This window comes from Myiozetetes cayanensis, unplaced genomic scaffold, assembly GCF_022539395.1.
Source record: "Myiozetetes cayanensis isolate MyiCay16 unplaced genomic scaffold, myiCay2020 scf30, whole genome shotgun sequence".
NCBI lineage: Eukaryota > Metazoa > Chordata > Aves > Passeriformes > Tyrannidae > Myiozetetes > Myiozetetes cayanensis.
This window is the reverse complement of record NW_026087522.1, coordinates 3,827,390-3,842,595: the sequence shown is the minus strand read 5'-3', so window position 1 is coordinate 3,842,595 and position 15,206 is coordinate 3,827,390. Positions and strand designations below refer to the sequence as shown.

The 15,206-nt window shown below is 50.0% G+C and overlaps 1 protein-coding gene across 2 annotated transcripts in view; it reads right to left on the bottom strand.

Annotated features, from left to right (window-relative positions):
- The window catches only part of BAZ1B (bromodomain adjacent to zinc finger domain 1B), a 192,446-nt gene that overhangs the window by 25,014 nt on the left and 152,226 nt on the right, over positions 1-15,206 (bottom strand). The window contains exons 1-7 of one of the 2 annotated variants that reach the window (XM_050325960.1): positions 13,562-13,717; positions 8,219-8,335; positions 5,992-6,136; positions 5,126-5,324; positions 3,414-3,535; positions 2,407-2,604; positions 247-1,939 (exon numbers count right to left, since the gene is read on the bottom strand). In XM_050325960.1, the coding sequence (XP_050181917.1) occupies positions 247-1,939; positions 2,407-2,604; positions 3,414-3,535; positions 5,126-5,324; positions 5,992-6,136; positions 8,219-8,335; positions 13,562-13,674 (2,587 nt within the window). In that variant the 5' untranslated portion in view covers positions 13,675-13,717. Of the gene's footprint in view, positions 1-246; positions 1,940-2,406; positions 2,605-3,413; positions 3,536-5,125; positions 5,325-5,991; positions 6,137-8,218; positions 9,065-13,561; positions 13,718-15,206 lie in introns of those variants that run through there. The other variant, XM_050325961.1, reaches the window with a different exon arrangement.

Here is a 15,206-nt window from a genome sequence, read left to right as displayed (position 1 = left end):
TCCAACCTTCCTTGGCCCGACAAAATTAGAAAGGTACTGAACAAAAAACACCTACAGATAAAAAACTAGAAGCAGTTATTGCTTCCTCTTAAAACTCCAGATTTTGAGCTGCCACAGGAACCACAGCAGCCGAGTTAGAGACCTTCAGTGAGCAAATCCCACATAACCAGGCAATGCTTCTGAAAACAGGCCGTGAATTTTGCCAGGAAGTTATTCCATGACACACTCTCTTGGTATTTTTCTTACCTCTCATCTGTATTTCTTGTTGCTCCCTCTCTTTCTTGGCTTGGATGGCAAGAAGGCGCCTGCTCTTCACAGCACTGATCATGTCATCGGCTTCCATTTCCACCCGGTGCTCTATTTTCATCATCTCTTTTTTCTTTTCGTTCCTGCCCATCATGTGCTCATCTTTGCCGTTCTCCTTGTTCTTGGCCACCATTTCTTTCCTCTTCTGCTTCTCTGCCCTCTTCTTGTCGTTCTCCTCCTTGAGGACGGCCAGGCGCTCCTTCCACAGCTCGGCCGACGCCTGCTGCTTGGCCTCCACGTGGTCCTGCACCGAGTACGTCATGAGGATCCGGTGGCACAGCGCTCCGAGGATCCGCAACTTCTCTTCAGGAGTCAACTCGAAGAACTCAGACGTCTCCAGTTTCTCCAAAAACTCATCCTGCACTTCATTGTCGTCAAAAGGTGCCGAATCCTTGCTCTCGTCTACGTTATCCGAGACCTCGCTCTCCTCTTGCACATCCGACTTGCGCAGGCACAGGCGAACCAGCTCGGAAGCGGAATGCAGGGTAAGTGGGATCTCAGAGAGCTTCATTCCCAGCTCGGCATAATCCTCAGCAATTTCATCCTGCAGCAGGGTCTGCAAGAGAATCACCAGTACTCGGTTCAAGTAGAGGAAGCCTCCCTTTTCTGCACAAAGGGCTTCCATCAGGGACACGGCCGTGATGGGATACTGAGCATCCGGCATCAATAACCCTGAGTAACAGCTCAGGAACTCCACCACCATGGCTACATCCCCAAAGAGCGTGTTAGGAAGTCCTTCTGGAGTATCAACCAGTTTGAAGGTAGGCAATGTCTTCCCTTTCAGATCTTGGTCCTCAAATCTCTTCTGTTTTTCCAGTTTTTCCTTCATCTCCTTCTCCTTCCGCTCCTTCGCTCTCTCCTTCAGTTTCTCTTTCAGCTTCTCCCTCTTCTTCTTCATGTACTCCTTCCTCTGCTCCTCAGTCATGGTGGCCCACCTCTTCCTGTGCTCCAGGAGCTCGTAGCGTTTCTGCACCAAGCCCCGCAGGTCCTCGGGGAGCCGGGCCCGGTCCTCGTTGGAGAGCAGCCGAGCAGTCTTGGAGATGATGCAGGACAGAGCGCTTTTTTTGTCCTCCCGGTCCTTGTTTTCCTTGTAATAGGCAATGAGATGCAGTGCTGCAGGAGGCAGGTGCTTCTGGGGCTTCCTGGAGGATCCAGGGGTGCCTCCAGAATTCCTGGGAGTCCTGGACACCTTAGTGGTACCCTTAGCCATGTCCAGCAGTGTCATTTGTTTCATTTTCATCTTGGGGGTCTTCAAGCCTTTCCTGGGAGATTTGGCTTTTCCCGATGACTTCTGCCCATTCAGAACCCTTTTGCCTCTTTGCTTTTTGTCCAAGGATTTGTTGTTGCCCTTTCCTAATCGACTCCTCTTTGGAATGTGAAAGTTAGAACCAAGTTTAGCAGGTGACACGATTTTCATCACCTCTTCCAGCTCCTCTTTTGGACTTTTTGAATTCTTAGAGTTTTTCACCTTCAGCGGTGAGCCAATTATAGATTTCTCCAAATGCACGTGGCACCACAGGGTGGGGCTCAGAGGCTGCCCCAGGGATGATCCATCTGTTTTGGATTTCTTAGCAAGCTTTCTGTCAGGTGATCGAGAGCTTTTCCTCTTGGTTGAGGGGTTAAGAGTCATATACTAAAATTAAAGAAAGAATAATGTTGTATTAATACTGAAAGGTAAATAAAGGTTATCTAGATCTTTCTGTCATTTCTCTTACAACAGGAAAATGTCTTTACTTGCAGACAAATAACAAATACTGAAAAAATTAAAAAGGCAGTTACACCTCAGATTTTCAGAGCAGACTGCTTTCAGATACTCAAGCTGTGTCACCTCTCAAAGGGTCAACCTTCAAAAGAGTGAGTTTTCCTTCTCTCTTTCTCTCTTGAAGGATTTAAAGGCCATGTAGATGTGGTACTTGGGGATATTGTTCAAGGGTGGCCTTGGCAGTGCTGGGGGAACAGCTGGACTCGATCTCAGGGGGCTTCTCCGGCCCTAATTGATTCTGTGACTGCAAAACCCACCCAGCACACCGAACTCTTTGCCAAGACTAAGAGCACAGAACGGGTGTGAAAGCAAAGGAGGTACTTGTAGGGAATTCTCACCTTATGTGGGTCAAGCAAGAAGTCACTAAATTTACTGGGCAGAGAGTATTTCTTCACCAGCTCATCCTCCACGACCCACGGGGCGTTCTCGCACGTGCCGGCGCGGAGCGCGCTGTGCCGGATGAAGTATCTCAGGATCTCCTTGTTGGGAGGGCGCTCTGTACGGACCAAGCTGTCTGCTGGAACATTGCTGATGATCTGGGAGATCACAAACAGAGAGGATGTTAATGATTAGCTTCTAACCACATCATCGACACAGGTCACGCAGCTAAAAGGAGCAGGACCGTTGTACTGCTTTGTGTCCACCAACTCCTCGCTCTTTCAAAGCTCTCTTGGAAAGGCTCAAACCAAACAGAACTTGCAGAACTGAGACAGAGATTGGTAGGAGAATCAGTCAGCCACAACAGTTAAAACCATGAGTTTATGCAGATTTCTTTCTAGAGCCCACTGCTTTATCTCTGACCTTTCTCCAGCTCGTGCTTGCTACTGACTTAAGAGCTTTTACGTATTCATGTTTATTTTGTTTTGATTTATTTTGTTTTGATTTTTTTCCTGAGACTAGAGAAGCAACTCTACACCTGGCACTCATTAAATGGAGGTCAGCACTGTGTCTCTTGTCAAATTAGCAAAGAGCTGACAAAAAGCACAGAGCAGTGAGGCAGCTACCCAGAGCTTCCCAAAGCACCACTACCTCTGACTCGGAGCAGCTCAGAACAACTGCCACTCATGATTTAACTGGTCTCATTAACTGCCTGACCAGAGATGAGCCACTTAACAGCAACCACTCTAAATCCTTGTGGCTCAGTGTGTGGTACCAGGTGTTTCCATGCACAAAACCCAATTATAGATAGAAACAGCCAGGCTGGTCAGCCCTACAGACAACTCTCCTGCTTGCAATGCCATGGCTCCGGCAGAAACTGCTACACTGTGCTGTATAATTGCTGATAATGATTAATTAAACTTGCATATTCGTGCTATAACAGAAAGGACTCGAGCAGACAACTCACCTTATCTTCATTTTTCAGTTTCACATCGTATTTGTGTGGCAGGAATTTAGGTGGAACCCACTTCCTTTCTTCCTTCTTCAAAGAAGTGGGAAGCTTCCGAGGAGACCTACGGGCTCGATCATCTGATAAAGCAAGGGGAGATGTTGTCTTCACATTAGAGTAAAACAAAAGGGTTAAAGAATCCAGACCACCACTGCACTGGGCACTCTACCCCTCACCATCTGTACAGTGTTAACCAGAACATCAGGAAAATACCCCAAATTGGGTTTTACAATATCCTAAAGAATCCTGGGCATGGAGGCCCTAACCAGCCCTGAGGTAGGGGGTAACACATTTTTCAAGGAGTAGAAAGAGAGCTTTGGAAAGGGAGAAAATGTCTGTAAAATTCACCAAGGGGAGACCTTCCACTAGCCCAGGTTGCTCCAAGCTCCATCCAATCTGGCCTTGGACACTTCCAGGGATGGGGCAGCCACAGCTTCTCTGGGCAACCTGTGCCAGGGCCTCCCCACCCTCACAGGGAAGGATCTACCTCCTTCAGGTTAAAGCTCAAGCTGCAGAACCTGCCTTCAGCAGTTCACCATCCATGTTCAGGACAATCTAACCTTTCCTCTCACTTCTGCAGATTTTCCAGAGTTCACTCCCTAAGCACCTAACAGTGCAAAGTCACTTCAGATTGCACAAATGACGCAATAAAGCTGGCATAAAGCCTTATTTTTAGCTTCTGAAGGAGAACAGACTGTTAACCAGAGAGACTGAAACTCTCTTTGCCCCTTTTCTCCTCCAAGAAAACTAACAAGAATTAGTAAAACTGCCAAGGTTCGCTCTGCCCCCTTGTGTGTGCACAGGTAGACACAGCTTTTACATCACAGTAGGACACAGCCTGTTACTGCTTCCAAACACCACTTCTGTATAGTGGCCTCAATCCACATCACCAGTGGTCAAGTGTAAACATGGTTAGAGAGACAAAGCCCAGGTCAGTGTGTTTGGGAACCCCCAGACTCCATATCCTGCTTCTGGGGGTGCAGTTCAGCACTGGAACCCACTAAGTGACAGCACTTCCCTACTTTTTCAGTCTGCTGTGTAACTGCAACAAGTGTTACACAATTATTTCAAAGCACTCTGGAATAATTTGATTCAATAACAATTTCAATAATTTGATAATGTCATAATTCAATAATTCCTATGAACCTAAGTTCTATGAAAACCCAGAATATAAAAGCATTAGCAGTAAAATATCCTTTTAATAAAAGCATATGTACAAGCAATTAAAAGATGAGTGTTTACTGCTTTGCCTGCTTAAGTTATGACTCTGTCAGAATCTTGGGTTGGAAAATGCTGAGGTTCATCTTTTCCAGAAAGGGGAGGAGGCTTTAGAGCTAGAGAGGTTTGCACTGGTGATGAACATTAGAGCAGAACTTTTACTGCTCCCCTCATTTTTTTTTTTTAAATACACTTGCTAGACTTTGGAAATTTATACATTTCATGCACAGCTTTGGTGTTACACCTTAGAGTGACAGCACATTTTCTGCTTTAAAACAGGCAAGAAGAGCTGAAAGCCAAGTGATGCCCCCAAAATTCACCCCTAACATGGACAATTTCAGGATTTCATCCCTTAACCCTCTTTAAACATTCACAGCCCAGGCCTGAGATGTCCATACACTTCAATACTCCCTGCCAGGTGCTACCTACTGCCATGCTGCCTCCCTGCTTACTCATGCTTTCCCTCCTGCTGTCATCCTCCTTCAGGAGAGCTTCCTTCTGGTTGTCCTGGGCTGCCTGGCTGGAGTTCTCCTTGTCACTAGACGGGGAATCGCAGGCTCCGTCAGATTTCTTTTCCGAGGCCTCTTCATCAACTTTCTCCAGGGGATGGATCTTCACAACCTTCACAGGCAACATTTTCTCCTTGCCCACCTGCAGGGAAATGTAAGTGAAAAGTGGCTCTGAGCAAGATATCTGAGTTAATGGGCTTTAGCACAAGAGGAAGGGAAGAAAAAAAAAAAAAAACCAAAAAATCAGTTTTGGAATGAACTTTCTAATCATTAGAGGTTTTTTAGAGATTTTTAAGGTGTTGCCTTCATGCTACATTTTTAAGACTACTGCTCCTTCTAGAAATGTGTCAGGTAAAAATATTGTCGCAGATGATACTTTTTAACTTCTTTTAACTACAGTAGGTATTTATTTATACATAAGTATACACACAGACATGACACGTTTAAGCACTGTTACAACTGTATCTGTTTCCCTGTGCACACACACAGATCAGTATTTTACTCTTGCCATCATTCCAGGATCCTGGAATGGTTTGGGCTGGAGGGACCTTAAAGATCATCCAGTTCCAACCCCCTGCCACGGGTAAGAACACCTTCCACAGGGAAGTAGGGATATCCACATGCCTCTGCTTATGGAACCATTTTCCATCCAAAAGCAGGTGCTGCCACTGGGATGCTACAGCAAAGAAATTCCCACCATCCTTCCAATAGTGTGAGGGGCCAACATTTGCCTCCCATCTCCTGTCTTCAGCTACCTGGAATTAGCCCTGTGCAGAAGCAGGGGATAAAATGGAAAAACACATCCTTACCTCAAAGTCACACTCTTCTCCCACTGCGAATTTGGTCATGATCTCCAGCCAGGCTGCATCCACCAACTTTTCCAGAGACACCGTGTTGTGGTGAACTATTTCCAGGACCTGTTTCTCATACCAGATGGGGAATTCCTCCTTCAAGCTGAGCAAGCACAGAAGAAGTTTTCATTATTCAGGGGATAAAAGCTGAAATGCAAAGTAGCCTCCCATTTCCCAGTTCCAGGAATGTTAACAGCCAGGACAATGCTTGAGGCAGATGCCCCATTAGCATGGAAACCTCCAAGGGCTTTTTGCTGCTCTCCCTCCCCCAGGTGTTAGCTGGCATGACAATACAAATTATCCAGGTCCTTCCCAGAAGGAATGCCATAAACACTCAGGAAGAGCAGCACTGAGTGTGAGCCCTTTCATGCTGGTTATTACTGTTTATTAGATATTTAATGTATATCAGGACCATGTCATTATTCTGGGGCTTGTTACTCTTAAAATGTTTGCCTCCAACACCTCAATGTTGATGAAGATTTTTCCTCTGCCAACACAGTAAAAAAAAAAAAAAAAAAAAAAGACAGAGGCAGATTTACACAATGAAATTATCTTTCCACAGAAAAATACCTTGTGTGTTTCACCATGTCATGATCTTGAAATTTGTTCATATAAAGGAGAGAAACAATGTGACAAATTTACTTTCCCGATTTCCTTCATAAAAGGTGAGGTCAGTTGGCTGACAGGGGCGCTAAGAAATACATTGCATGAAGCCTTGTGGCTACAAAGTGAAGTTGGTTTCAAGTTACCCCTCAGGAGGAACAAAATACTCCCATTTTTCCAAAACACTTTCGGCTTCCCAGCCTCAGGGATCCATGGCTGAGAACCCTCAGCTGTATTTGCAGCGCTACAACTGCCATGAACAAATTTATCCCGTTAGCAAACTGCCTAAATGGACTTTTTTATCCAGCCTAGTGTCAGGTATTAAAGCAGTCCAACTGCCTGGGAAGCTTTTCATCCCATTTCAAAGAGACAAGACCAAAATCTCATTTCACAGAGTCTTTTTTTTCCCCAAAAAAATTAGAGAGACTATAGCTAAATTTGTTACCAAGAAATCTTCCATTTATATTTCATTGACACTTATGAAGAAGTGTTTTCAGAAGTGGCCAACCAATCCAACACGGATAACCAAAAGGAAGCAGCACTAAACCAGTGGGGTTTGACTCAGGAGTATAAATTTATGGAGCTGGCTCTGCACTCTCCTCTCAAACAAGAGCAGCAGGAAGCAGAGCCTGAAGGCAGCAGTGTGTCAGAAAATTAGTGTTCACAGAAATTAGGACTATTTAGCACATGGGTTTCTTATTTGTTGACTTTAAGGTTGTGATTAACCCCAAATGATGGGGGATTTCTCCTTAGGCAAAGGCTGTGAAGTCTTTGCCGATGAATCAGAAATGTGAAGAGAGGCAGAAGAAAATTTTGCCTCTTAGGTGGCACTGCTGATACTCTCCCCAGTGTAAATCCAGGGAAAAATGTCACATGAGTCCTGGTCATCAGTTTACAAAATGGAGAAACGTGTCTTGTTCTGCAAAAATCCTACAATTTGGTAATCACACAGTAAGTTATATGTGTTGGCTGAGACAAGGACCTGCACCTTTACAGAAAATTCACTTCTGTAGCCATGCTGGATCTCAGCCAAGGATTCCTGGGGGCTAGAGGGGGAGGTCAGGGCCACAGCAGTCCGGAGGAAGACTAGGGGTCTGCACAGAGCAAGGACTCTTGCTGTTTCCCTCTGTTCTTTGTTGTTTCAAGCAGTGCAATTCCCTAAAATCTCACTACAACATTTTTCTTTTTAATTTAGTACAACAACTCTAATGCAGATCCAGAAAAAATAACTACAGGTGTGGACCTGTTCGATGTGAAACTTCAACAGCTCTTTTTTATTTTTACTTTACATCCTTCAAGATTTAATTTTTTCCCCTTGAAATATTCCCATTATCCAAAGGGTTTTAAAACATGCCAAGTGCCATATGCTGAACTATTCTGGTTCAAGTAATACCAAAATAAGTAAATTACTCAACTGCATTAGTGATGGTATCAAAATTGGACTTAATTTGCTTTCCGCTCCAGAATCCCCAGATCTACTCCCAGCTCCTTAGCTCACCTCAGTCACACAGCATTCCCAAGCACACTCTTCTGCCCCAACACCTAAAGACGGGCACAAATCCGTGTCTCCACCAGTACTTACAGCTCAGCAACTTCCTGCTCCTCCTCCCAAGCCTCTTTGTGTGTCAGTTGGCTGCTTCCTGTGCTCTTGCAGGTCCAGATCCGCTCGCTGTATCTCTCCAAACGCGCTTCGTACTCTCTGTACGAGCGGCAGCTCAGGAAAACGGGATTTAGGTAGGGGAGAGCACAACCACAGCAGCACAAAGCAGTCAAAACCACTGAAAACCTCACTGCTAGAGTGCACTGAGGAGAGCCTCAGTACAAACTGACCCCGTGTCTGCCATGAGGGTGCTGTGTTAACCTGGAGGTGCTGGTGCTTTCTGCAGCCGAAATGCCCGTCCTGCTCAGCCCTGGCACACAGAAGGTGCCACAGCACGGACAGCTCAGCTGTGCTGCACAAGGGGAACACACGGGGCTGAACACTTTGTGGCACTGCTAACTTACTTTGCAGCTTGTCCAGTCTGATTCCTTGGAAAACAGCACCAACAATATCACAGGTACATGCAGGAGGCACGGCAGGGATCGCTGCTAACACCTGACAGGAACTGCTGTGGCACTGCTGCTACCAATGCCTCAGGGTGGTGTTACCAACTCCAGAGAGAAATTAGCAGCCTATTCAGCATCTCCAATCTTTTGGGGGGAAAAAAAGCCAAAAGCTTTGAAACTGAAATCCCTAGAAAGGCCACTTTTCCTTTAGTTCTCAAAAAGAGCAGCCCCCTGTGTTTGCACAACATGAGCATCTCTCTCACCAACTACACCACCTGCTTCATAGAATCACGGAATGATTTGGGTTGGAAGGGATCTTGAAGATCATCCAGTTCCAACCCTCCTGCCATGGGTTGGAACCTGCTACTGAACCCTCTCCAACCTGGTCTTGGACACTTCCAGGGATGGGGTAGCCACAGCTTCTCTGGGCAACCTGTGCCAGGGCCTCCCCACCCTCCCAGGGAAGAACTTCTGCCTCATATCCAATATAAACCTACTCTTAGTTTGAATCCATCCCCCTTGTCCTGTCCCTCCATGCTCTCGCACAAAGTCCTTCCATCTCCCTTGCTGGCTCCCCTCAGGCACTGACACTCCTGTGTCCCAACCTGCCTCAAGGTTACTTTATTCCGGGGTCAGGATTACCAGGTGCCCCGGGGGAGCAGAGAGCATTAGGAATGACAGCATTAACCACTCTGCTGGGAGCATCTGTGGCCACTCTCCCTGCTCCACCTGAGCAATAATTAACACTCAGGGTAAAAGAGAGGAGCTACTTCACCCTCACTACAGACAGAAGATGCACAGGCAAAATTATCAGCACAGAATAAATCCACACCAATCTGCCCCGTGCTCAACTTGCCATATGCTCACCCGTGGGAAGTTAAGTGGAGAAATTTTAAGAGAGGCAAGAAAAGCACCTTTTGCTCCTCCCTGCACAAGCTTTCCAGTGGCAAGGCCAGCATGGAGCATAAGGCACACTGGGAACAGCCACAGCTCATCCTGCTGATCACCAGCACCGATTCCCAGAGCCCTGTGGGAACAGGCAGATTGCTCCTCACTCCTGCCCAGGCAGAGCCACCAGCCACAGCAAAGCACTTGGTGTATCCCACAGATGCCATTGTCTGTCAAGAATATTTTAGTGCAATCAACCAATTTTTTCTCCTTTTTTTAAGGTTCCTGTTAGGAAGCCAAGTTACAACTCCAACCAAGCCAATTTTCTTGGACGCTTTCCTCACAGCCCCAAGGTAAAGCACAAACCACAGCAGCTGCACTGTGGGAGTTGATGCACAGGTAACTTAGACCCAGTGGTACCTGCCCATGGCAGAGGGGTGGGACAAGATGGGCTTTAAGGTCTTTTCCAGCTCAAATCACTCTATGATTGAATTAATCACTTTATTAATGGCTAAATTGCAACCATAATACTACTCCTTCCTGTGCCTTTCCCACAAAGAGCAGCATTAAAACCAAACCCAGTGCTAAAGGAGAGAAACACTTAAGGGTTCAGGATATGGCCTTAAAAAACCTTCAGTAGTCTAACTACAATCAAATATTTAATACACAGCTGGGAAATAAAATTATGGTCTACTTCCTTCCCATATTTATCAACTTTCCCCTCTCCAGACCTGTGAGGAGATTCCTTTCCTTCCACCAAGGAGAGTAAATAAATGCTGATTTCCAGTTGAAAAATAATTGAATGATACATTTTTTTCCCATATCAACAGGGAGATCTAAGAGAATTTTCCTTATGAATGTTCCCCTCCTTGAACACATCAATTAGAACAGGTTTAATTACACTGCATCAGGACCCATATTTCCCAGACCAGCCTGACATTTCAAAGTAGCAGGTATGACAATTCCCAGCACAGGAATAAATAAAATACCCTGGACAGCAGCTACTTGTGAACATCCCCCAAAAAGCCATGAATAACATGTATGTTAAATGAAATAGCTGACTACCCACTGTGTAGCAGCTGATATATGTGTTTGCACCCCACTGCAGATCATTTAATGCTGAAAGGCAACAAACTTACAGTAAAACCCTTTTAAAGTAAAATGTTTAAAATAACCAAGTTAACCACTGCACAAGACAATTGCTAAGGGGAGCATCAGTATCAACTCCAAAACAGCTTTACACTTATCTGAATTCTTTCCACTTGTATTAGACAGGAAGGCAAAAATTCCGGGAAGGGAAACTTCCCAGGAAAGTGGGTGCGTTTATACACTCCTCCCTGGATGGGTGGCAGAGTTCTCCTGGACCTGCAGTGTGTGACTCGACAGTGCCTTGGTGCTGCCACCTTCCAGGCAGGGTTTGGCTCTTCGGGATCCCCCGTGATGACGTGACAGCCTTTAACCTGCCAACCCCAGCCCAAGCCCTCCTGTTCCCTCTGCTGACACCTCACACAAATATTAATTTTGTGCGAGACAGGCAGCAGGCTTTAAATTCGGGGTGGAAACAACACACCTTCCCAAAAGCACTCACTGAGGCCTGAGGGGAAGCTTTGGTTGGAGCAGCCTGGGCTGGCTGAGCTCCCTGAGCCCAGCACCTCTCCCCAGCTGGCAGCAGTTTTCCCAAACCAAAGGCACACTGCAGCAGTCCCACGTGCCCACAGCAGAGCTGCCCTGGGTGTTTGGGAGACAGCAAACGCTCAGCAGCAGCTGCACAGGTGACAGGACTGTTCACGTGCAAAGCGCTGTCCTGACCCTTCAGGTGTCTCGGAGCAGATCCCACTGAGCTCCTGCAAGGGCAAGGCTATCTCTGGCTGCCCAGAGATCCCCCCTGTCCCCACACCCACACGATTAGCAGGGCTCACTCCCAGGCAGACACCAGAAGCCCGAGGCTTTGCCAGGATGCAAAGGGCTCTACACAGCAGGGCTTCTCTTAAAAGGTTTTCACGGGATTTGGCAGTCAAAGGAAGCCACATAAAGCTACAAAGGAAAAACAGACCCAAATAAACACCTGAGCTCTGCTGGCCAGCTCATCCCCCTCCCACTGCTGCCAGACCCTTCCAGAACACATGCCCACGGGGGCAGGAGCCTCTCCTCATGCTCTGCACCCCAATCTCCATCTTTTATGCATCCCAACCTAAATCCCAACAAAAAAAAAAGACTTAAGAACTTTCAATGCCTTTCAAATATCTCACTGGTACAAGAACCTGCACAGCCTTTTAGGGAAGAGCTGATCAATAGTTTTCCAAGATGCAAAAAGTCCAGGAGAACATAATTCTGCCAGGTCTTGGCATAAACGACACCAGGTGAAGACTCAGGTACCTCCTAGCATACCCTCAGCAGGCCCTTCCCATCCTCCAGGGCCATTCCTCCTCTGCACTATGTAGGATAAACAGGAGTGACCAAAAAAAAACCCTCCAAGTCTTCCTTAGGCAACATCTCCCTCCAACTTACTGGCTCATTTGCAATTTTCTGTTCCACTTTTGGCCTAGCATACATTATCTACAGTCAACAAGGCAAGACAGAAACCCAACATTGCTTGGTTTCTCTTTTTAGCTTCATGACGTCTGCCTGCCAAGATGAACTTTCTAGAACGTGCTAGGCTGCCTCCCACAGCAGCCCATGAAGTACTTTCTCCGGGAGAAGAGCATCTCTCCACAGAACCTCAGCGCTTGCACTGGTTTCCTCTTTCCCTCTGATCCTGCAGCTAACACCCTCCCCTCTCGGGATGAGAAACCATCCCTTTTTTCCTTAATTTTAATACCACCCAAGTGTCTGCAGAAACACGTCCTCCACCTACTCACGGATCCACAAGAGCCACCCAACAGACTGGTGTTCTCAGAAGGTGCCCCACAACTCCCCTGTGCTGCTCCTACCAGGCAGGCAAAGCTTAAAGCCACATGTTCTTTTGCAGAAGTAGTAATTAGGTGTAAACCCTTGGCTTTTTGATCACTTAACACTCCTCGAAGGGCAGGAGGAAGAACCGCCTGGTCAGGTGGATGACTGAGCTACTTTCAGTTTGCACACACAACCGCCAGCAGGTTGGTGTCACACACTGATCGCTTTCTTTTGAAACACAGTTGAAAAGCAAGTCCCCAACACTCCACCCAACCTCGTTTTATTGGGCTGAACGCACTAGCAATGCCTATCTGCCCTCAGGGATGTATTTTCCTCTTCAAAAGCCACCTAATCCTTCCTAGGGGCTTTCTCTGCCTGTTCTACTCACTGCAGAAAGGAGACACCCTCCAGCACAGGGGCTGTGGAAGTTCTGGAGCCCCTTTGTCTCCCGCAACGCCCAGACCTCCAAACGATGTTCCTATATCCATGCATTCCCTCTCACTTCAGTCATGAACTCCTGATCCTCATAACACGGACACCGGCCCGGCCTCCTGGAGCGCTGCCCGCAGGTCCCAGCGCGGAGCTCCTGCCCCGCAGCCCCGCTGGGACGCGGACAGGGCGCTGTGACAGTCACCGGCCTGGCCCGCCGCCGCCTCCTGCGCACACGGGCTGCCACAAGCAGGGGGGAAAAAAATAATAAACACGCGTATTTCACGCAAAAACACCCCAGGAAGGGGTAACCACGCTGAGAATGAAAGCCTGGGCTGTGCACAGAGAGAGCTCCCGCCGCTGTTTAAAGCTGTAGAAACTAAAGACTGTGGAGGGTTCCGGTGCAAGTGCCCCCCTGGCCCGTGGGTCCCCAGTGCCCGCACCCCGTCCAGGAGCGCGGTAACTGCGCTCACGGCCCGCTCCGAGAGCCCTGGGCCCCGTTAGCCCCGCAACCCCCGCCCGCCGGGAACCGGCCCCGGGACTGCCCAGGGAACAACGGCCCCGCCGCGCTCCCGCCCGGCCCCGCCGCCGCTTTGTTCGGCCCCGCCGCCCCGGAACCCGCGCCGGCCCCCCCCGTCCCTCCCCCGGCGCCCCCGGTGCGTGCGGATACTCGCGGGTGCGGAAGGCCTCCTGCGTGTGGGGGATGACGAACCGCTCGCCGGGCTCCCCCGGCGGCAGCGGCTTGGCCAGCGGGAAGGGCTTGCGGCCGAGCAGCGGCGCCATGGCGGGGGCCCGGCCGGGCGGAGGTGGGGTGTGAGGAGGGGGATGGGGGTGTGAGGGGGTGCCCGGGCGGGACGGTTGAAAATGGCGGGAGATTCCGCTCCCCTCACGGCGGGCGGCGGGACCGGCCCCGCGCGCGCGCCCGCGCCCTGCCGCCCTGCCCCGCCCCGCGCGCGCCCGCCCGCCCCCGCGCCGCCGCCGCGCCCGCCCATTGGCCGCCCCGCCGCGCCGCCGGGAGCCGATTGGCCGCGCCGCCCGTCCGTCGCGCCGCCCCGTCCCGCCCCGCCCCGCGCGCCGGGGTGAGAGGTCGCGTTATGTAAGCGGCGGCGACTCCATTTTGTGGGAGCCCACCCCCAACCCCCCCCGTTATCGGCCCGCCCCCTCCGCGGCGCGGCGGCCAATCAGAGCGCGATATGGCCCCCTCCCGCGCCTGGGCGGCCAATCAGAGCGAGCCCCGGCGCTCTCTCCCCCGCCGCCTCGCGCCCATCCGGGTACCGCGGCGGGGCCGCGCGCCGGGCTTTGTCCTCGCGGGCGGCGCGGGGCATTGTGGGACCGTGGGGGGCTCTGAGGCGGCCCCGCCGCCGCCGCCCCCTCAGGGAGCCCCGGGAGCCGAGCGGCCCCGCCGGGTCCTCTCCTTGTCCCCTCCTTGTCCCCTCCGTGTCCCCGCCGGGTCCTCTCCGTGTCCCCTCCGTGCCCCCGCCGGGTCCCGCCGCGAGCGGCGGCTCTGGCGGGCCGGGCCCCGGGGCGGGGGAGGAGGAGGAGGAGGAAGAGGGAGCCGCGGCCTCGGGGCTCTGTGGGCAGCGGGACGGGAGGCCCGGGCACCCCGTGGGTGCTGCTCCTGGGAAAGGAGGGAAGACACAAATTCGAGATTAGTGTGAGGGGGTGCGGTTTTTTTAGTTTGTGCCTGTGGAGTTTTTGTGGCAGGAGCGCTCCCCAGGGATCGGAGGGGCAGCAGCTCCAGCGCTGCCTGCCTGCCTGAAGCAGCCGCAGCGGGAGCTGCGACCCCAGACATCTTTCCCTGGGGCGGGAAGGCAGGTTTGTGTTCAGGGCACAGGTACATTGCAGCGATCCTGGGTCTGTGCTGGTGGTAGCACTGAGGACCGGGTGTGCCTTGTACAGCCCTGCTGTGGCTGCTGCAGGATGGGAAGCAGCAGCCCTGGCAAATGTTAGAATCATAAAATCCCAAAATGGTTTGGGTTGGAAGGTGCCAGGGCCTCCACATCCTCACAGAGAAGAATTCCTTCCCAATATCCCATCTAACCCTGCCATCTGGCAGCTACAAGGACACTCATGTTAACCCCTTGCAGTGGGAGCTGTTTTGCCCCGGGGGCTTTGGCAGGAGGGGATGTACAAACTGGGACCATTTCTGCTCTGGAGCAACAAAAGTAACAGTGTTACTGCTTTCCTTAGCAGACAGGAGAGTAACTGGATCCCACACAATATTGTCCAGATTGTAAATGTAATTGCCAGATTTTTATCATGTAATTACCAGATGATTATCGTGTGTTTACCGGGTTGCTTTAGGAGAAGGAGGA